This window comes from Siphateles boraxobius, unplaced genomic scaffold, assembly GCF_051911475.1.
Source record: "Siphateles boraxobius isolate OS27281-9 unplaced genomic scaffold, OSU_SipBor_1 37, whole genome shotgun sequence".
In the NCBI taxonomy this organism is placed as follows: domain Eukaryota; kingdom Metazoa; phylum Chordata; class Actinopteri; order Cypriniformes; family Leuciscidae; genus Siphateles; species Siphateles boraxobius.
The window spans coordinates 4,128,485-4,151,772 of NW_027508997.1; the positions used below are offsets into that span (position 1 = coordinate 4,128,485).

A 23,288-nucleotide genomic window follows, 5' to 3' on the forward strand; every position below is an offset into this window, starting at 1 on the left:
GTTTTCCTTAGAGGAAAACGACAGTTTATGGTTGTCTGATTGTATGGATGTACCGAAAACTTGCGGATCAACTCAAAAAACATCCCAAAAGGCGCTGCCTGCAGACTACCATAATAATCCTAATAAGCAGGCACACAATTTTTGTTGTGACTGGCTTGATGGGAGTTTGTGTTTAATGTGCCGTGTATTTTAAATAGTTGTTTTTAATGTGTTTTAAGATGGAGCGGTCTGTTGCATTCATTTGCGCTCCATTTTTCTTGAGCTCCCTATTTCAGTAACAGAATTTCAAATTCTGTCAAGGGTTACATTTTTACATTTTACATTATTTGCCAAAGGCATCACAGTATTTGTGCACATAGAAACTAAAATGTGTTTGTAGCTAATGTTATGTTGTAGCTAATGTTATGTTGTAATGGTTAATTAATGATTTTTTTTTTTTTTTACTTTTCGGCATTTAAGTTAAGGTGGAGTTTATCCTAACTTTTATCTTTAAATCATTATCAACATTTCCACCAGCCAAATATCTTTTCAAACACGCTGTACGGCCCCTCCAGACACATCTCAAACCGTTGGTCTTGAATTGAAGGGAACATCTTTATGTTCTCTTTTTGTTCAAATTAAATATACAGGTCCTTCTCAAAAAATTAGCATATTGTGATAAAGTTCATTATTTTCCATAATGTAATGATAAAAATTAAACTTTCATATATTTTAGATTCATTGGACACACCAACTGAAATATTTCAGGTGTTTTATTGTTTTAATACTGATGATTTTGGCATACAGCTCATGAAAACCCAAAATTCCTGTCTCAAAAAATTAGCATATTTCATCCGACCAATAAAAGAATTGTTTTTAATACAAAAAAAAAAAGTCAACCTTCAAACAATTATGTTCAGTTATGCACACAATAGTCAATACTTGTTCGGGAATCCTTTTGCAGAAATGTCTGCTTCAATGCGGCGTGGCATGGAGGCAATCAGCCTGTGGCACTGCTGAGGTGTTATGGAGGCCCAGGATGCTTCGATAGCGGCCTTAAGCTCATCCAGAGTGTTGGGTCTTGCGTCTCTCAACTTTCTCTTCACAATATCCCACAGATTCTCTATGGGGTTCAGGTCAGGAGAGTTGGCAGGCCAATTGAACACAGTAATACCATGGTCAGTAAACCATTTACCAGTGGTTTTGGCACTGTGAGCAGGTGCCAGGTCGTGCTGAAAAATGAAATCTTCATCTCCATAAAGCTTTTCAGCAGATGGAAGCATGAAGTGCTCCAAAATCTCCTGATAGCTAGCTGCATTGGCCCTGCCCTTGATAAAACACAGTGGACCAACACCAGCAGCTGACATGGCACCCCAGACCATCACTTACTGTGGGTACTTGACACTGGACTTCAGGCATTTTGGCATTTCCTTCTCCCCAGTCTTCCTCCAGACTCTGGCACCTTGATTTCCGAATGACATGCAAAACTGAGCAACAGTCCAGTGCTGCTTCTCTGTAGCCCAGGTCAGGCGCTTCTGCCGCTGTTTCTGGTTCAAAAGTGGCTTGACCTGGGTAATGCGGCACCTGTAGCCCATTTCCTGCACACGCCTGTGCACGGTGGCTCTGGATGTTTCTACTCCTGACTCAGTCCACTGCTTCCGCAGGTCCCCAAGGTCTGGAATCGGTCCTTCTCCACAATCTTCCTCAGGGTCCGGTCACCTCTTCTCGTTGTGCAGCGTTTTTTGCCACACTTTTTCCTTCCCACAGACTTCCCACTGAGGTGCCTTGATACTCTGGGAACAGCCTATTTGTTCAGAAATTTCTTTCTGTGTCTTTCTGTGTCAATGATGGCCTTCTGGACAGCAGTCAGGTCGGCAGTCTTACCCATGATTGCGGTTTTGAGTAATGAAACAGGCTGGGAGTTTTTAAAAGCCTCAGGAATCTTTTGCAGGTGTTTATAATTAATTAGTTGATTCAGATGATTAGGTTAATTGCTCGTTTAGAGACCCTTTTCATGATATGCTAATTTTTTGAGACAGGAATTTTGGGTTTTCATGAGCTGTATGCCAAAATCATCAGTATTAAAACAATAAAAGACCTGAAATATTTCAGTTGGTGTGCAATGAATCTAAAATATATGAAAGTTTAATTTTTATCATTACATTATGGAAAATAATTAACTTTATCACAATATGCTAATTTTTTTAGAAGGACCTGTATATTTGGCCAAATATCTAAATAGCAGTCAAACTATTTACGGTGATTTCTAAGAAAATTCTTTTCAGGAACTAAACTTTTGTCTTTAGAACACATATAGTTCAGATCACATTTGGGTTATGTTTTTGGCACCGTGTTGGTTCCTAAGTAAAATCTGGCTTCTGAAGCAAAACCAGAGAATATAATACTGTTTTGTTTTTTTGATGATGATGATTAGGATGCTGCCTTAGAAGACAGATGACTATGTAGAGTAGCAGGCAGCTCACTATGTTGTGAAACTATGAATATGCAATTCTTACTAAACCAAGAGCTGACAGGAACAGATGGTCCATTTCACAGGTCTATGAAAACCCTTCCTTCCATTCAGTGCCAGCAAGGGCTCTTGCAGCAAGGTCCGGTAAAGAGATTTCACCTGAACCCCTTTATCTTATTGACACACAAACTCTCCTCAGATCAGACACATACTGCCGGTGTAGGGGCAGTCTAGGCTGTCTGTCTGAGAAAGTAGGCTCATGAGGATATCCCGCCTCCTCCCTCTCCTCCTATGTTAGGCATTTTGAAGCCTCACGCTCTCTCAGTTCTGAAACAGACTCTGAAGACCAACAGACCCAGACACAAAAAGACAACTCTTTACTCAAGACCAAAGCAGTCTCAGAGCCGAAGGGGAAAATGCCTTAAACATCACCAAATATCAAGATAATAGCATTCCTGCCTGCATGTGAACAATATCTGTTTGCCTCTTAGGTGATTGATGTGACTTGTTTTTTTTACATGACTAGGATGTGGTATAGCACAAAATCCAACAATGTATATTTGTACTGCTAATCCAGTAAAGTTTATTAAATTTAAGTCATTCTAAATTCATGTTCATGATTAATACTATTTAATGGCATACGTTTTTGTAATTATTGGCCATTTAAAAACTAAAAATCTTTGCCGTCTCAGATGTCAAATTTATTGACATTAAATCTTATGATGAGACTGCATTTTGCATGTCATAATTTATGATAACTTAATCACATCATAGTATGTTGACTGGATTTTAGATATATAACTACAAAGAAACAACATTAACTGTAGTTTAAAAACTTATGTGTGAGTACACACAATTAATTAATAGTATAAAAATGAAATTTTTAATACGTTGGAAATATCAGTCAAAAGAATCCTTTAAATTATAATTAATTTGTCAATTTAAATAGGAAGAGCATGAATAGTTAATTTGTTATGTAAAAAAAAATATTGCATTATATTATGTGCAAAAAAAATGTTAACATCATCCAAGTCAAATTTATTCAGCATTCTGATCTGATTAATTGCTGAGATTGTAATCAATATATTTAACAAAAATATATTCCAGCAGAGGTTAAGAATGTGAATAAGAAAAATGTGACCTGCTAACTGATAAGATCACAAAACTGAAACTATAAAAAAAAGACCCTTATGATACACCAATTATTATAAATGCATATTATTTTCCATACAATCTACTGTGCAGCACAAAGCTGCCTTTTTTAAGGACAGACATATTTGTTACGTGCTTTAGCTGTGAAAAAGCTCTAAGTGACTCTGAAATGTGTGGGGAAAATGTGTTGCAGCTGTGTTCAAAATCTGCAGCAGCTGTTTAAACCCCTGTATGGTTTTGGTATGCTGGCCAAGAGAAAAAAAAAACCTGGGATGGTACAAGTTTGCAAAGCAAGCGATTTGGATAGTACCCTCTAGTTCATCACTCTCCAGGTGGCACACCACTGTTTAACAGAAATCATAACACTGAGGCTGACTTATTATTCTGGGCAGCATCTATCCGCAAACTGTTACGGCAAATATTTTCTAATAACGATGAGCACTTGGAAGAGTAAATTCCTAATGACAGGGTTCATAGTGTGTTTTATGGTGGCTGGACAAATTCACACAGTGTTAACATTTATCACAGCGCCTGGTTGAGGAACTGCCCCTAAACTTCAAAACAGAAGAAGGCGCTACAATCTTCTTTTCAAATCTTGGCAAGATAAAGCCAACGCTTCTGTCTTCGCTTTTCAGAACAGGCTTGCTAGGAGACACTGTGGGAGACAAAGTGTCATGGAGCAAGCACATTGAGAGGATAGTACCGAGAGGGAATCCTTTGTTCCATTTCCAAACTGCTAACCTTCTCCCCCCCCCCCCCTCTCTCTCTCCCTTTGGGAAACGTCCAGGGGGAAGTTAAAGTATGGCAGGCTCTTTTTTGCTTCAAAGCACTAATAAGTTCCATGCCTCCGAGTTGCTTACATCATTAATCAGGGAGATGGCTTTGCGTGATAAAGGACATAAACTGGCAGCGAACCACGGACTAACACAGATTTAACGTCAGACCTGTAGCTAGGTTAGCCCTCATCATACCAGCAGCCCAGATGCCAGTCGTTGCTCATACTCGTCACAGGTCAACCATGCATCAGCACAACGAAAATACCGTTTCACTAAACATGTCAGCGATGAATTAAACATCCTTCTTCATTAGCATGATGTTAAAGCCATTTCTGGATTAAGTTTTACGATAATCAATCAACATGAATGAGAACCTAAACGTGCAGCGATATTGACGGACCGCTTTTGAAAGCGAAGAGAGAATGATGTCTAACTCGTTTGTTTCTAAACTTGTCAAAACAGAGGAAGGGAGTCAGGCATGTCTGCCATGCAGGGCCCCATCAGGTCAGGCTATAAAAATCCATCACCGGGTTTGTGCTCTGCTAAAGCGCTAAGGAAACATATTGTAGATTTTAAGGGCCTTTTTATTCAGCCAGACTGTGTACTAAAACTAATTGGATTTCTGTCAATGGAAAAATATATCCCTGGGAAGACTTTGAACTACATAACGCTGACAGTACAACAGCCCATGAGGGACCGACCCTTCCTGGATGACAAACGTGAGGGAGGAAAATTAAACCAACGGTCAACATAAAATATTAAAATAGCACAGTATCGAGTTTTTGAAAAATTATGTCAGCCTTACTCATTAAGTTCAACAACACAGTGAAATTAAGCTACATTTAGTGGGTGATAATTGAAATCATAGCTGTAGTCATTACCACTGACATGTCTCTAAATAATACTCTATAAATTTCCCCTCCGTTTTTGGGGGGCTCTGTGACAGCTGGCAGGGCCTGAGAAAAATAAAGTACAGAAACTATTATTCTCCCCTGTGTGACCGGCCATCCTATTCTCTCTTCCTTAAAGCCAATAAAACGTCAGCTTTTATTCTACCCCTCCAAAGTGCTGGCTGGATGTCAGCTATCCTCTCTAAAGCCCTGCCACAGAAAACTGAGGGCCTGTAAATCACTATGTCACAGGCACACAATCCATCTTCGGGTATACAATAAAACAGGGATGCAGTTATAGAAAGAATGACGCCCGTGCCCAATATATATTTAATTTGAACAAAAAGAGAACATAAAGATGTTCCCTTCAATTCAAGACCAACGGTTTGAGATGTGCCTGGTGGGGCCGTACAGTGTGTTTTAAAAGATATTTGGCTGATGGAAATGTTGATAATGATTTAAAGATAATTATTTTGCCATCAGGTCTCTGAACTGTGATATATGCCAAGGTTGAGACTGGACATATGGAATAGAAAGATTTTTTGGCATCAGGAAGCAGAATATTTATTGGCATTACCGATAGGTAAAGACGAAATTGGAAAGTCACATAAAATGATTTTGTACTTAACTGGATTTATTTTTGGAATAAACATCTACAACAATGAAGCCATTCATTTATTTAAGATGTCAGAGAAGCAGTCTTGAGAGCATTATTTCAAAACCAAAGTACACAAGTCAGCAGTCAGAAATGACATTTACAATCTAGGTGGTTTGTGAGATAAACACAGGGTGATTAGTGATCGTTTAACAAAGCGGAGACCTTCCCACCACTCAAACACAGAATGTTCCTGGAAAGTTGAATTAGAAATGAAATTTAGAGACATCTTATTGTAACAACATGTACCAGAAAGCATCTTGAAAGCTTTTTTATTTAGTGCGTTCATAAGCCTCTGGTTCAAGTCCAAACACTAGCGTCAGTCTGTGCGTTCATACCTGTGCTTTAACTTCTGCCAGCCAGACGGGACAGAAGGACAGACCTCTAAATGAACACCATATTGCTGTGGTTTGGCAGTAACATGTGGAAGAAAAATGTTTTTTATCAGATACAAGACTGTCATCTTAGCAAAATACAGAAAGCATGATTTGCCCACAAGAACTTTTCAAAACTAATTTGGTAGGACTTGATGATGTTCCCCTTTCATTGGCCGGCCGGTCAGATGACAGTGTCTGTTGTGGCGGTGCATAGATATTGCAAATCAACTGGATTTTATTCTTCCCAGGGCCATCAAGTACAGATCTGTTTATACATAGAGCAGGAAAAACTGCCAAGCAAAAAAAGGCGAGGATGTGAGGATCTTCAACATCCTCTACATAAGAAACGGCTGGAAAAACCAGGACAAGACGAGGACATACCTTTCTGTTGCTGTTAAAAAAGTGAAGATGAAGAAGAATGATAATTGGAATTATATAACACTATGAAAATAGAGGTAGGGCAGTGAGTTACAATTGAGCTACAGTGGGTTTTGCGTAGTTAAGTCAGCGTTTGGTCCGGGCCATAAACAAATATTTTGTACGCATACGCTTAGCGTTCATACTAGCATTTTAACACCGAACCTAAAGATTATGAATCCTATGCATAGGGTTATGTTCACAACCTGATTGGTCGGCTTTTATTACAAAGATTTCACGACAAAACTTACCGAACATCTAAAACAATGCTGTGTGCTGGGCTAAATGCACTTGTTGCATGTGAGTGTATGGTATTTTGCTGAGAACTCATGAAGAGCTTAACAGGAGTCAAAAAAGCACCAGGAATCGCTCCGCCACACACACACACAAAGATCTTCTGAGAGGAGACGAGTTTCTGATACCTGTACCCAAGTGTGATGGTCAACATCACAACTATGATGAGAAAAAAGCAGGTATGCTTGAGCATACTGTCCATTTTAGGGTTGCATCTTGTGACATCATTTTTGGTTCCTTTACATTTCTCTGGTCCGTGTTGCATTCATATTTCATTCGAACCCCAACAGAGTTGATTTGGAAGCGGACCGAGACCCATAATTTAAGCGGTCTTGGTCCGCTTGTTTGGTACGCACCAGGGTTCGGATGGCAGCACCCACACTTGAACCGCACTAACAGAGCAATCGCACCAGGATTCGTTTTAATCAAACCAAACATGCCAAGTGTGAACACAACCTAAATGTCATGTTTCCTTCAACCTCAAAATAACTTGCTTTAGCATAACTGGGCCATATCTTCACAGTGGAACAAAGACACACAACAACCGCAGACTAAACTTATTTAAATTATCCATTAGAAAAGCAGCAAGTAAAAAACATGTCAACTATAATGCATCCAAAATGGTTTCTCTGTATTCTCACAATTTTGCCTGTCAGCTCATCCCCTCTTGAAGCAATCAGAGAGGTACAAATTTGCTCAGAGAAATTAAATGAGATTTTATTGCTTCATAGTTGATTTATAAGAGCGACGCCCTGAATGGAAATGCATAAATTCCATTTCTGCCACTTGCGCCCGTCTAACAAACCAGACAGGGCTAAAGGAAGGCAACATCTTCTAATGCAAGGCAAACAGTCCGGGCTGTTCCCAAATATTAGTGCTAAATAAGCCTGATAGATCAGATATGGAAAATTCTCATTTCTACGAAAGCATCAATTTCCATACCCTCAGCGGGCTAAGTGATTTGACGACTTCATTTCGACAGTTTCTCCCTCGTACTCTTAACTGACATTTTATCTACATACTGGAACAGCCGCAGATTGAACACACCCGGAAGACAATGACAGGCCCTTCTATCGTTGTCACTTCTCATTTCGGTGGAGAGTGATGCGTTTTACTGGCTTATGCCAATAATAGCCCCATCAAAAAGGAGACTCCACCTTGCTCTGATGTTGAGGGAGCACTTCATGTCGCAGGCTCTCATTTGTCAATTAACAGGAGCCTTCTGGTGTTGGTGCGCGGGGGCTTGAAAGACAAAGTCTCGCCAGTGACGAATGAAGAGAGACAGATGAGTGAAGCATGAGCTGGAGTGTAATACTATAACGTTCTTTAGATATGAATATAAAACGACATTGCTGACAGTCCATACAAGGTTATATTTCATTTCTCGGTGTACCCAGCCACCATACTTTGTCTTCTTTGTTCCATTTTCATCAGACTACTTGCATCTCAATGTGACAGGTTGTCTGCATTTAAAGTGGCTCCATTTTAAAATGAAAGTTAGCATATTTGATTTGCTTTCAAGACATATACGCAGATGAGCACTGGTTTTTGTTTGAGTTAATGTGGAAACTCCTATGCATTGGATGATAACTACAGCTAATCTCTGATTTCACGATAACTTCAGTCCAGCTGTGTAGTTATGAGCATAATTTTAAATTCTGTTGGATGTTTGGCTGTTACGTTCAAGGTTTATACAACTTATAACAGTTTCCCTTTGAAATATATTCTCCTTGATTTGGCTGTTGGCTCACATGTAAGGTGGCGTAATAAACAGAATCTGATGACAGACAGACTGTCAGACTTCATAGACAGAAAGTGACACCGGAGAGAGGAATTCACGGACGCTTTGTACCTCTGCATGACTGAAGGCCATCATATTTACCCCTCATCTGGACAGGACCAGACAAGACAATAACATTCCCTTTGCTTTCACCATCCACTTCTCACAAAGACATGCATGTCTAGGACACTGGAGGGGACACTTTGACAGCAGTCCCCAACCTGGGATTACTGCTCATGTCTATGATCTAATACCACTTCATGGCCAGTCTTGAGAAAGGTATCATTTCACCTTCACACCAACTCAACGTTAAAACCACACAAAAGGCACCTAGCGAAAAGTCTGATAAACTGAATGTGATTTTACATGCGTGTTTGCAGAAATTCTCTCTGACACCTCTCACATCAGGTAACATAGCCTGTGAGTGCACACAATGGTTTTGCGCAAAATCACTGTGACGACTTTGTCTGCTTACTGAACATCATTTTGTGAATTCTCAAAATAATGGCTCAAATAAATGTATGGTGACTAAACTTTAGATTGTATCAATTGCCCTTCACAGGTAGAACATAAAATATAATTATTTAATCCTTAATGTACAACAATATATATTATGATACATTTTCACTGAACTTGGCAGTCTGAGAATTGGTAGATTCTGTCAAATGATGACAGAACTTTCATTTTTTAGTTAACTATCTCTTTACAAAAGTGAATAAGGCTTGTTTTGGGAAGGAAACGATATGAACTATATGGAAGGAACAGGACAGAAGGAACAAGACGTGGAGTTCTTAAGACATAATTTTTAAATCTGAACTCTTTTTAAGTTGACAAGCACTAAAATGCAGCATTCATGGCAACGCATGTATGGCTGTAGCAACAGTGCATTAAAAGGATGAACTAAAGGGATACCCCACCCATGAAAAGTCTTCCATTTATTCACCCTCATGTGGTTTTAAACCTGTATGACAGTGTTCTATGGAACATAAAAAGATATTTTAAACACCGCTGAAAACCAAACAACACTGGAGCCCACTGATTTTTATTGAATGAAAAAGGATACAATTCTCTGTTATTTCCAAAGAAGAACATGTAAATGAGTAAATGATGACAGAATTTTCATTTTTAGGTGGAGTATCTCTTTAAATGACTTCTCACAAAGGGATTTACATTGCAAACTGTCACTTAAAGGTATTGTAGGTAGAAATCCCCAAAAATACTTTTTTCCAAATTTGTTAACTGTCTTTATATATCAATGCATAATTAAAATGTAAGTACTCTGGATAAGAAATTATAAAAATTGAGTTTCTGTAGTTCTCTCAGGACTGTAATAAACACAGCTCATTATTCCATTCGGGACGAAATAAATGATTGGCTGGGGCGACTGTCACTCTCCCTCGCTACCATGGATACCACCTCTGCTGATACAGGAGCAGCCCAAATGCGCGCACCCGTTTGAAGAGGCATGGAAGCTAGTAATAACAATTATGGCAGAGAAAGAACAGTCAAAATTCTCAGTAACGTTACCTGCATATAGAGGCAGCGAAGTCAAACAAGTAAAAAAAAGGAAGACAGTATTTTGAAAAGGCTATGAACAAAAAGTCTTTGGAAAAATAAAGAAATCATACAAGAGTCAATATCGGCGTGGCTTTCCAGCGGTGGCGACAACTGAGTGATCTCAAGGGGCTGAAAAGTGACTCCATGATGGCTTTATTTCTGCTGGACAGGTAATCTTGCTGTTTTCATTTTGATGGCATTTATTTTTTCATGAAGCATGTATCACTAGCACACGTAGCTACCTAATATAGCTACCTAACGTTACGTAGCATAACAAACGGTACTGGCTTAGCTATGACAGTGTAACTTTGGTGTCGACTGGTATAACGTTACTGTTAGTGAGCCAGGGTTGAGACGATAAATAAGCAATAGGCCTATCTGCAGTTGAAAGCTGTTTTGTTTAATTTCGCCAAATCATGTCTTTATGTTGTATCTGTATGTGCTATGTTGTGTGTGTGTGTGTTATATTATCTTGGGTCGGCAAACGTGTATCAATGAAGCTATTTATAGCTTTGCCTTATATTGAGTTTGATTCAGTTACGAGCTAGTAAAATATTTTAAACTTTACCAGTATCGATATGCGAGCTTGATAGTGAGTACTAACAGCCATGTTAATTGTTTATATTCATACTGATAAAGTTAGTTATTTTATTACTTGTGATTCTGACATGATGTCACTACATCTGGTAAAGCTGGTAAACGCGTCCGACTCTTCCAGCTGAGCGAACGCCCGGGATCGCCCGTTCATTTGTTTTGGGGGCGTGGCTTTGGAAGGAGCCGAGAAGGGAGGAGGTGGGAGTTTATGGAATAATGAGCTGTGTTTATTGCAGTCCTGAGAGGACTACAGACACTACATTTTTATAATTTATTTTCCAGAGTACTTGCATTTTAATTATGCATTGATATATAAAGACAGTTTAAACAAATTTGGACAAAAAGTATTTTTGGGGATTTCTACCTACAATACCTTTAAAAGCAAATGAAAAAAATGAAATAAAAAATAATTAATCTAAAACGGACAACTAGTTAACTATCATAACCCATCCCGAATAAACACTAATTTCGTGATGACCTAAATTGTCTTGTGGCAGCCCTGAGGACCATGAAAGAACCTTTCCATCACTTTGTCATGTTCACATATTTAAGTCCTCATGCTAGAGGGCAGGATGTCTGTCTATTAACTTCTTACTGTGGGGTCTTTGTGTGAACATGGCAGAAGAGGCAGTGAAATCCTGACTGTAGGCCACATCCTCACTTTATTCTGATCACATGCTTCTTTATAAATTAGATTTCACACTGAATGTAACCCTAACCCCAACAAAGCATATGACCACATCAGCTCCAGAAACAGAATCTTCTGTTCTGCTCAAAGTCTCTGTGAAGTGGTAAAAGAATATATTTTAGAGCCAGCTTTAACATTCTGCATTTGATACGTACGTAAAGATGTCAGAGAGGGGGGCTGTCTGCTGACAAGCCTTGTTCCCAAATATCATCTTTATTGGAAGTGTGATTCCGAGTGAACAAGACTGGAGTAAGTCCAAAACATAAGTGGTGAAACCTCACTCTTCTGTGTGTACGACACTGCATCGGTAATGTAAATCCTGCAGGGTTTTAATGGAAAAACAATTAACCTGACAATTGTTCTGAGAATTCCCATTAATACGGCTATCGATGTTCCCAACTATTCTGGTAATTGTCTTACATATAAAAAGTTATGATGATTTGAAGATAGCATAATGGTTCAACAAAGGCAATAAACCACAGTGCAAGCAGTGTAGCAATGCTACTATGTGTATGGTGAAACTATCAGGAAGCATTACGGATGAAACTGGTGCAATAAGGAGCATTGCATTAAAGAACAAACACAAAAACTCTGATCCACTAACTTTATGAATACTAGCGCTTTATGAAACTTTATAACTTTATGAACATTAATTGTACTCGTTCCTTTAGTCATGATCAGATATCTCTTTTTATAGCATTTTTTTTATAATTTATGCACATGACGGTTGACCATGACCAAATTCGGTACAAATACATACAATTTTCTATCTAAACAATAAACGTAGATAATTCTGGGTTCTACAGTATTCAACTTATGCCGGGTCACCAGTCACAAAAGCTCATTAGGAATATTAATGCGCCGATAAGCGTACATTTATGTGCGACACTGAAGCAACGCAGGATTTGGCAATTATTAATGTGACAGACTCCAGTGCAAAGCGAATCAATTAAATGGAAGAATCCACATTTTCAGCACAGATAACTGCCTCAAGACGACAATTTTCACATGACAAAAAGAGGCCCATTCAGAGTCCTTCAAGACCTGACAGGTCAAGAAAAGAAGTCTGAAACAAAGGCACCTTATAACCATCATCTCCTCTCTTTTAGTTGTCAGATCAGCTTTGCTAGTCCTGCTGTTGAAATGGCATCCCCCTCCCCAGCTGCCACAAGGTGCTTCTTCATGTCCTGTCAAAGGAATCTTTTATTCTATTTGCTCAGCATTAACATGTCACATTTATTGATCAGGCTTTTTATCTGGCCACAGCATGGCACGCCGCTACTGTACCAACCGCTCTCTGATGTCTCGATGACACGGCTGACGATGTAATGCACATAACGCATGTATTAAATTGCACCTAATGCAAAGGTGTGACTGTCCACGCGACAGGTAGATTGAATCAGAGATGATGTATGCGGTTGGGATCCTGTCATTTATGGCAATGTTCTAGAATGTTTCATGTGATAGAAATATCCTTCACACAAGAACTTTCTCAAGCAATTCAAGCTTTTTTCTCAAGGCAAAGGGAGTCTATATTACATATCTAATGGCCATATACGATATGAATTACTTAATGTGCACTGCCAGCATCTGTGGTCAAGCAGCATCTTAAAGGGCTTAACAGAGGTGTACTCAAAACAGAAGTACACTAAAACGGAAGTACCAAATCAAAAACACAACAGATGTGAAAACTACCTATAATGGTTATTTTCCATCTTCACAGAGAGGATAAAAAGTCGACCATAATCCTGTTGCAAAACTTAAGAAAAAAACATGATGTCTCACCTACCTCAGATCCATATGGGAATCCAGTATGTGCATAATAGGTGCCATGCATGTCATTGCTGTCTTCCATCATCATGGACCTCTTATTATCGTGGCCTGTTAAGGCGAGCATACACTGTGCGATTTTCGTTCGATTTTGAGACGAATTGTGACTCGTGCGACTCTTTTTCAGGTCGGGCCGATTTTTAGCTTTGTCGTTTGTCGTGCAGTGTTTGTAAAGTGTACACAGGGAAACGAGAGGCGATTAACCTCTCCCGACAGGCAATCGGATGGTCGGATGAATTTCTGGCATGTCAGAAATATTGGTCGCGCCTCGTTAGGGCTGCACAATTAATCGTATTTTAATTGCGATAACGATATCTGCCTCTCTCGATTAAGTTTAAATAATCTTCGCGATATTTGCCTACTTATTATTTATCCTGAAAACGCCTTTTTTTTTACATTTGCGTCGTCAAAACTAGTGTTGATGTTTGTAGTTGCCAGATGTAGCTAAATAGCTTAAATCCCCCCAAAAAAGCTTTTCTTTTACATGTTCTCTTTCTCTGTAATTCCTCAAATGAGAATAATCGTGATTAATTATCGTGATTATAATTTTGAGCAAAATAATCGTGATTATCAGTTTAACCATAATCAAGCAGCTCTAGTGACTATATCGCAAAGTTGAAGCAAAGCTACGAACCGATTGCCCTAAACTCAGTGTTTTTCCCTCACTGCGCCTGCGCGAAAACAGTAGTTTAACCATTTCATCTGCAGCAAAAAAAAAACGAAAAGAGGGAGATCTTTACGTTCTGTAGTTTAAACTAGCTACAAATTACTGTTGCTTACCTCCAGTTGGTGTTGTAAAATGGATTAACCATATATTACCCACGTCGTCCAAGCCACCTGCGATGTATTTGTTAAACAATGTTTTTTAAATAAAGCTGTTTCTAATTTTCATTGATGACTAATTATTACAGTGTTCGGACATATTATAGACTGTTAATAATTAATTATATGCCTATATAATTCATTGTAATCGACCTAAATGTTTTAGACAATTTTCAATGAGGAGGAGTAAGCCTTTACATAATATTTTATTATCCTCATGTGCTATGAAATTATTACGTGGCTAATTAATCATAATAGCCTATCAATTTAATAATAAAAGTAGCCTAGGCCTTCCCTAACAATAATAATAATACAATAATACTAATAATAATTTAATACATAAATTGGAAATACTAAATCATCTTGATATTGGTAGCTGATGCTTGTTTTGACAATATCTCTGGACACATGATATTGTCTATAGGCGCAACCCGGCACGGGGGTTTATCGCACATATTTCACACGTATAGTGTGAGCAGTCAAGTCGCAGCTCGACGTTTGGACCGTATAGTGTGAGCACATAAATCCTGAGCTTTGGCTTTACATCGCATGTGATCTACTTGTTCAGTGTGAGTAGATAACCTTGCTGAAATCACACAGACATCGCACAGTGTATGCCCACCTTTAAGAGTTACACGCAGACAAAAACAGTAACTTACCTCAGTTGGTTGAAGCTGAGGTCTAATCTTCTTGCCAATTCTCCATATTTTGCCCCAAGAAAATCTGGAATGTTTTCCCAATCAAGCCCAATGCAGGACACCTGCATCAATGAATCAGAGAGAGGAAGAGTTTTAGACTTTTTAGGTGTCTTAGTTACAGTAAAATAATACATATAAGTACTGAGTAATTTCAATTAACAACATGTAGCCTATAATGTTAGGAATAGGGTTTGGTTTAGGGTTAGTTGCAGGTAATTCAAATGCGTAATTTACTGTTATTACTATTGTAAGTACATGTAATGTGTAACAAAGACACTGTAAAATCAAGTGTTACCAGGAAGAGATGTCAGTTTTATTACAAAGTAGGTACTTTGAATTAATGTTCTTTCAAGAAATAGACCTTCATAAACATAAGAGCTGGTTGGGTTATTAAATGTATGTCTGCTGTGAAGCTGTTCAGCTCATGTAAAGGCAAATACTTCATATACAGCTATTGTATGAATTAAACCACTGTTATTATGTTAATCAACAACTATTTAAGCAGTTTATAATATATATTTGTTATAATATTTTTGACTATTGTCTCGCGATAGAAGACGCAGAAAATGCATTTTCATATTATAAATATGTCAGCTTCATGTCACTTCATGACTAACAATAACAATCAATAAAGACAAAAACAAACGCACACTACTGGGCGTTTGGTGCCTACTGGTTGAAACCATAATAGCCTATAGGTTACAGGATAACGTGTTCGCAATATTTCACTTACCTGACTTCCATTCACTACAACCATTGACTCGGTGTATGCCATTGTAGTCATATGACAGTTCAGAAAGAAAGACGCTTTTAACGAGGACCACCACAAAGGTTTTTATGCTTATAAGACTGGAAAGTTTCCTTTATGTTTCCAAAATAAACTTTTAATCTACACTCCGTATGAAGCTTTACTTCTTCCGCGTGCTCGTGTCAGCTGATCTTAGACGGAAGCACGCGCCACTGTTCAATTTCTCAAATCAGTTTCAGCTGGTTAAACAGTATTCCTAAGGATGTTTTGCCATAAAAAATAATGATGAGCAGCATTATTACTAGCAATGCGGACAGCCTTCTGTTGAAAAAAACAGCCGTTTTAATCATTGGAAGTTAGAATCTCGAAAGAATGTGTTTAACATGGACGTATTATTACAATTCAGAAGTCATATTTCACTGTATTATAAATTCACTAATCATATTTTACTGTATTTCTTCGCATACATGCGTTCATTTAGTATTTTATGTTAAAATAACACATTAAAGCTTTATTGTATTCGTTGTATGACAGGACATACAGAAAGGGCTCGAGAGCATGACGTCACGATGGATCCTCCCATAGGCGGAAGTTTTGGACGCGCAGACAGACAGTGTGGAGACGAGTGGGATTTCTGATCTAATGCTGGCGGTAGCGCACGAATAGGCTTCTAGAATAATGTAACGACTTAGTTTGGCTACTAAAATGTGCCTCATTAGACGCCACTGGAAATCTTTTCATATTATCATCTTTATAGAAAATAAAGGGATTGTGTCTGTAAATGTTCATACCTGTCGTATCACATCGGAGCGCGTGTGTAATGTAAGGTAAAGTGGTTCGTTGTGGTCTCTTTTGCCAGACTTAGTGAAAGAAAATGCCCTGTAATGCATGTTTAACAGATGTAAAAGAATAACCGGGTTTTTATATTATTATTGTTGTTTATATCGTCGATGCTAGCCTAACGCTTTGAATGGAAGGAATTAAGCGGGCTATGACGCTGTTTTTTTAACAACTATTTGAGTTGGCTGAATTTCCGTAATGTAGCCTACTGATGTTAGAGTTTTTCTAAGCACTAAAAGTATAATTAATAGCCTATACTGTGTTTTTATTTGAACTGATTTTGTGTTGCTTACTTTGACTAAACTGCTTTAAGTCGGCCTTTCAAATGTATTTGTAACTTGAGGGGTAAAATGTACCCTAGTGTTCTTGTTTATTTTAATAAATCGTAAATGTGCGGGTCTCCAATTTAACAACAGAAAATGTTTTGAACAAACGCGGGGGTTTCGGGCGCTTTAGGCAACTCTATAAATGACTGTCTATAGTCATGCGTAAACATGACGATATGAAATATATTTAATACATTTGCATTTAAATACTATCAATTATGACACCCCCTCCCTTAAAAATATGTTCCCATTTAAGGGTAGCCTAATACCGAATGTTTGGTGTCTGGTTCAGAAGCTCCTTCGTCATACAGACAATAAAGAGAAAAATTTTGCCCGATGCTGAAATTTATGGTTACCCTTCTCTGCCCTAATTTCTCACGCAGTGTGTCACGCGCGGTGACAGCCTCAGCAGAAAACAATCACACATCTTTGCATGCTTAAGAAATATTCTGCGTTCAGCTTGTTAAAAATGGCCGGTATCAACACTATAGTGTCTGAGTTGTAGCTATTAGAAAAGGGAATAATAGCCTACAGCGAAATCGTCCCATTATTTGCACTTTCAAAAACTTAAACAGCCTACAAATAGCTATTGTTAATGTAACAATAATGAAAAGGGGTTTTTCTACGTTTCCAAATCGACTATGGTTTTCAGAATTGTTATCAAGCCTATGTGCATGTATTTGAGCAAGGCTCATATTAGCCTACTTATTGTGACTAAATAATTCTAACTTTTCTAAATTAGAACACGTAAACTACGTTAAAAAGGCAAATACATCCAGTAGCCTAAATATTGATTCCTGGAGAGGGAGTGTGTGTGTGAGAGAGAGAGCGATATAGCCTATAGGATGAATAATTACCTTACACGTTCTTAATGGTTTATAGACTTTTACAATAAAATTATTTACATTTTATTTTATTTTAAAAGTATGATGTAGGCTACTTGGCTTATTTAATTAATTTGATTTTTTTAAAGGAGGGGGTGAGGCTATAATTTTATTTAAGTGTATTATAGAAAACTGCGTTCTGGGGTTTAATTGCTAAGTTTAGCAAACCAGCAAAGTTTATTGTTTGTCACGATCCAGGGTTATCTGTTTCATGTGTCTGAGATACTCCAGCAAAATATACATTTCTTTCACGCTGATGACTGTCCACTCCAGGTTTTCTTGCTCTCCAAGATGACCTGTCAAGCGGATTACCGCAGAAAGAGATTAATGGTGGAGGCGGGTTGCAATAATAATCGTTTTGTTTGATGTGACAACTTTGATAGGCGTTGATTTACTTACAAACTGATAGGCTTTTAATTGAGCGCCTCCATCCAGTGAGAGATGAAAGGCAAAGCGCATTGAAAAGCTGCCCGATTGCCCCGGAGCCTCAATACTGATTAGCCGTCTCAGCGGTGAATAGTTCAAGGCTTTTTAAACTTCTTTTCTCAAAGGTCTGACAGACCATTTCTCTTTCTTTTATATATTTTGGTATTGTCAAATAAAATGAATAATTTTATTGTGTGTAAATAAAATTTAGTTGACATGAATGGAAAAAAACTGTCTGGACTATTTTTTTTGTATTATTCTTGTGTCTTTTAACATTCAGTTAAAGTTTTTTTGGATTTTGCTTGAGGCAACGCAATAACATAGCCTACAAGTTAAGTTTACATTTGTGCAAAACATGTAGTTTCCGGAAAGACCTGAAACTGAATGTGAAACAAGGAAAATATAATTTGAAGTAGCCTAGGCCTATCATGTACACCTGTCTGAAACTTAGCCTCGGCGTGTTTAAAACTGGTTTTCACAACACATCGACTTTTCTTTCTTTTCAATTCAATAGTAGGCTATAGGCTACTTGCAGAGGAAAATAAGTTATAAACAAATAGGCCACACACACACACACACACATTATATATATTTATATGTATACTGTAAAAATTAAATCCGTAAAATAACAGAAAAAGTTTAAACAATTATAAAAATGGTAACTTAATGGACATAAAAATGACAACAGGTTAGGCTGGTTTTGTTAATGTAAAATAAAATTAGGATACACACGTTATAAGCTAACCTTTATAAAGTAAGCAAAATATTTACATGAATTGCTTGCCTCGTGTTTTTATTTTATGACTTTTTTTGTTAAGCCTATTAAAAGTAGCTACAATAATTATGACGCTCTCAAAAAGTAGCCTACTTCAAAATATTCAAATATATTTACACTTTTTTATTTTATTTTTACTCTCAGGAGCTGTTTTTCTAAATAAACTAGGTTATATGATTAATGGACAGTTGTTGAGTTTCTATTTCTACTTCAATTGAAGAAAAATATGAAAGGAAAAAGAAACACGGGGAAAAGGTTATTGTCTTACCACAGGTTTTAAACAAAAACCTTTCCAAACTGAATCAAACAGAGAAACTGCCCCTCAAATTAAGTGACTGTTCTCCGGGATGCTTCTTTTGCCCTTTTCTATGTCACTCGCGGCACATAATCAGCTTCAAAAGCTGACGTGAAGTAAGAAAAGGATTGACAGGAACTGACAAATAACTGATTGATTGTGGTCGAGCAGAATTGACAGTTGACGGAGGGGTGGGAATAGAAATAGAAGGGCGGTCTATATTATATTGAAAACATGTGACATTCACATCCCTCTATCACTGCATTGGTCTGCTCTTGTCAACGCTTGTCTGATTGGGGAATTCAAACACTACAAGTTGATCTTGTGTTTATGGTCTGATGTTTTAGCCCGTTCACATAAGGTAGGCCATCGGTTAAAAAAAAAGACTAAACGCACACAACAGACTAAATTTAAATTCATACAATAAATAAGAAATACATCAAAAGGAAAAATGGTTAGTAAAAATGTAGGTCGTATAGCTTACAAAGAGCTAAGTGCCTATAATACGAATAATAAAAAGGAATCTCCGAAACTTTAATGTTTTAATTAATTTAATTTAATTTAATTAAAGTAAATAGCCTATGGGGCTTAATTTTAATAAGGCCTACAAAAGAGACGAAGAGTAAATGTATGAGAGAATTATTTTTCTCTTTTAAAAAAATGGCAAAAGTATGGAAGCATGCTCGTGAAAATGAATAGCGAGCAGATTAAATCTCATTTTTGACAGAGACATCGGCGTGTACGACAACCAACATATTTAGCAAAATCTCCTCCCCCAAGTTGTCAAAATAGAGGCGCTTGCAGGAGGAGGAACGTCACATCCCCTTGACCCTCCAATCACCTCGGGGTCCCATTTGATTGGAAGGCGGCAAGGGCTTTAATCTCGGACTAATTCAGATGCTTTTGAAGTGAAAATTTCTACCAGTTCTTGGTTTGGGAGGACAAGCGCGCGGACCTACGGGAAGAGACAGAGCGCGCGCTATGCCTTTGGTGTCACACGCGGTTCCGGATCTGCAATAGCCTCGCGCTTTGCTCCATGCGGATTATACAATTTATCTTTATTTCTACTATTTGAATGAAGATTACGGCATAGTGTTTTTTTTATTTATTAATCTGATAAATGAAATACCAACTAAATACATGAGAATTGGGTCATGATCACATCGCCTTCTGCTTCTGCTTCAAGAAATAGTGATACTGATCTAGTCTGGGAAAGCACCAGCAGCAGCTCTCGGAATAACAACTCCGCGGTCGTCAGCAAGCCTTTTCTCCATTCCGTCCCTCCTTCGGACCCTTTACGGCAAGCTAACCGAATTCCCATAAAGATTTTGAAAATGCTTACTGCACGCACAGGACACATTTTACACCCTGAATATCTTCAGCCATTGCCATCCACCCCGATTAGTCCAATTGAGGTAAGATGCGTTTTCGCTGTTTCATAAGCTGTTCGTGTATTTGAGAAGTCCGCATTCTATTTTGACGGATAAATGACGGAGCATTACGAGAATCTTGGATTTGACGTAACGTTAGCGGAGCTGGGTGGATAAAATGAATAAAATCCAATAGCCAACACCAACATCGTATTTTAATTTGACCAGTTTTCTCTTTAATCCAGCTAACATTGTAAATGCGCTTTTGGCACGGGCTTCCAGCCCGTTTCGCGCGATGCGCACATTATCGACTCGCTTAAAACGCTCAAATAAGCGACGAGTCGATTAGGGAAGTTTATTTGTTGTTTATTTAGACAAATACCTTGTAATGATTGTGCTTTTACATATTTGTGGTGTTTACGTCCTTTATTTTTATCTGTCCTCGCAGCTCGATGCCAAGAAAAGTCCTCTGGCTCTTCTTGCGCAAACGTGCTCCCAGATCGGTAAACCGGACCCTCCACCCTCCTCCAAACTCTCCTCGGTAACATCAAACGGATCTAACGATAAAGAGTCGAAATCTGGCCCTTTAAAACTGAGTGACATCGGTGTGGAAGACAAATCCAGCTTCAAGCCGTATTCCAAGCCATCGGATAAGAAGGACTCGTCTTCTGGGGTGTCGAACGGAGAGAAATCTGGTTTCCGTGTGCCTAGCGCCACCTGCCAGCCATTCACTCCCAGGACTGGCACCCCGAATTCCAGCACTTCGGCTTCCCCGATGCCGTCAGATGGAAAGGGAGACAGAGACGAAAAGAAAGAGTCTGATTGTAATAAAAACTGCACCTCGGATGGATCTGCACCGACCAGCATCAGCCATAGCAGGATAAGCGTGAGCTGTGCGGGAATTAACGTGGAGGTCAACCAGCACCAGGAGACAACATCAGGATCCAAAGCAGCGACGTCGGAGTCCTCGTGTGTCACTTCTTCATCCTCAGCCTCCGTCCTGGGGTCAGGACTTGTAGCCCCCGTTTCTCCTTACAAACCCGGCCAGACTGTTTTCCCTCTACCCCCGGCTGGCATGACGTACCCTGGCAGTTTAGCAGGGGCCTACGCCGGCTATCCCCAACACTTCCTGCCCCACGGTGGAAGTCTGGTCAATGCACAGCTCGCCAGCTCGCTGGGCTGCAGTAAAGCGGGCTCAAGCCCCCTAGCCGGGGCATCCCCTCCATCCATAATGTCAGCCAGCCTTTGTAGAGACCCTTACTGCTTGAGTTACCACTGTGCCAGCCACTTGGCCGGTGCAGCCGGAGCTTCCTGCACACACGACTCGGCGGCTGCGGCTGCTTTGAAGTCCGGATATCAACTCATGTACCCGACACACCCTTTGCACGGGGTTCACTCCTCACCGCCATCTTTTGGTGGACACCCTTTGTATCCCTATGGGTTCATGCTGCCCAACGACCCTCTTCCGCATGTGTGTAACTGGGTGTCAGCTAACGGACCTTGTGACAAGCGTTTCTCATCCTCCGAAGAACTTCTTAACCACCTGCGGACGCACACCGCGTTCACCGGGACCGAAAAGTTTATATCGGGTTATCCCAGTTCATCATCTTTAGCTAATGCTGCCGCCGCAGCAATGGCATGCCATATGCACATGCCGCCCTCAGGAGCCCCTGGGAGCCCCGGGACACTGACACTTAGGAGCCCGCATCATGCGTTAGGACTAAGCAGCCGCTATCACCCGTATTCAAAGAGTCCGTTGCCTACTCCCGGCGCACCGGTTCCAGTACCTGCCGCGACCGGTCCTTATTATTCTCCCTATGCACTGTACGGTCAAAGACTCACCACAGCAGCAGCGCTTGGATACCAGTAAAAAACAGACTCTGTCCAAATTTATAGATTATAAAGATTGAAATATAAAGACTTTTATATCATCGCGCCACTGAAGGACTGGATCCGTGGACTCACTGTATTTATTTATGTCAGCTTAAAGCGGACAATAATACAAATGAAAATATTTGAGAAACTCAAAAGTGCATTACATGAACTCTGTAGATAACGTGAAACACATGTTAGAGTACTAATAAAATAGGGGTCTTCAGTTGGATGTTGATTTGGAATTGCTATGATTGTATTGTTCGTTATTATTTAATGTCTCATTGAAAAGAAGATAATTTACATGCATGTTTGTTTCTTAAATCCCAAATTGTCCATATGATTTGCATTTGCCGTTATTTTTCAGGTGTTCACCACGGAGAGAGAATTGGTATTTTTTGTATGTATTCTGGAAAATAAGAAACAATTCTGTTCCATATTTCTGTCTTCAGTATTCATTAACCAAACATCACCAAAACTCCACTCAAACTAAATTCTGTCATTTGAGTATATTGATTTTGCCGTTTTAAATACAAATAATGTAGATAATTTTACATGGTTGCAGCCTTTTTCAGGTTTTATAGTTCTACTAAACGATTTAATTTCGAATAAGATTTTTTTTAAATTATGAGTGCATTCGTCGGTTTCTGAGAGATTTTATTATTCTTATTTTTCTAAAGACTGACCCAGCAATCAGAATGGAAAGTTTGGTATAACGATTTTTAAAAAATGACGCTAGAACACGTTTGAAAAAAAATTCAGGTTAATTTTAT

The 23,288-nt window shown here is 38.9% G+C and overlaps 2 protein-coding genes across 3 annotated transcripts in view; one reads left to right on the top strand and one right to left on the bottom strand.

The window, feature by feature from the left end:
• The window catches only part of lrmda (leucine rich melanocyte differentiation associated), a 300,296-nt gene extending 284,371 nt beyond the window's left edge, over positions 1 to 15,925 (bottom strand). Inside the window, exons 1-2 of one of the 2 annotated variants that reach the window (XM_077197128.1) lie at positions 15,713 to 15,925; positions 14,941 to 15,041 (exon numbers count right to left, since the gene is read on the bottom strand). In XM_077197128.1, the coding sequence (XP_077053243.1) occupies positions 14,941 to 15,041; positions 15,713 to 15,763 (152 nt within the window). In that variant the 5' untranslated portion in view covers positions 15,764 to 15,925. The remainder of the gene's footprint in view (positions 1 to 14,940; positions 15,042 to 15,712) is intronic. The other variant, XM_077197129.1, reaches the window with a different exon arrangement.
• Positions 15,926 to 20,087: 4,162 nt separating this feature from the next.
• Positions 20,088 to 22,954, top strand: znf503 (zinc finger protein 503). Its single transcript, XM_077197130.1, has 2 exons — positions 20,088 to 20,688; positions 21,092 to 22,954. The coding sequence occupies exons 1-2, from the start codon at positions 20,428 to 20,430 to the stop codon at positions 22,511 to 22,513; spliced, it is 1,683 nt and encodes a 560-aa protein (XP_077053245.1). The 5' UTR covers positions 20,088 to 20,427; the 3' UTR covers positions 22,514 to 22,954.
• Positions 22,955 to 23,288: the final 334 nt, after the last annotated feature.

Coding starts and splice junctions, on each gene's coding strand:
- znf503 (XM_077197130.1), top strand. CDS start 20,428: ATGATCACATCGCCTTCTGCTTCTGCTTCAAGAAATAGTGATACTGAT. Junction 20,689..21,091: donor CCCCGATTAGTCCAATTGAG/GTAAGATGCGTT, acceptor CTGTCCTCGCAG/CTCGATGCCAAGAAAAGTCC.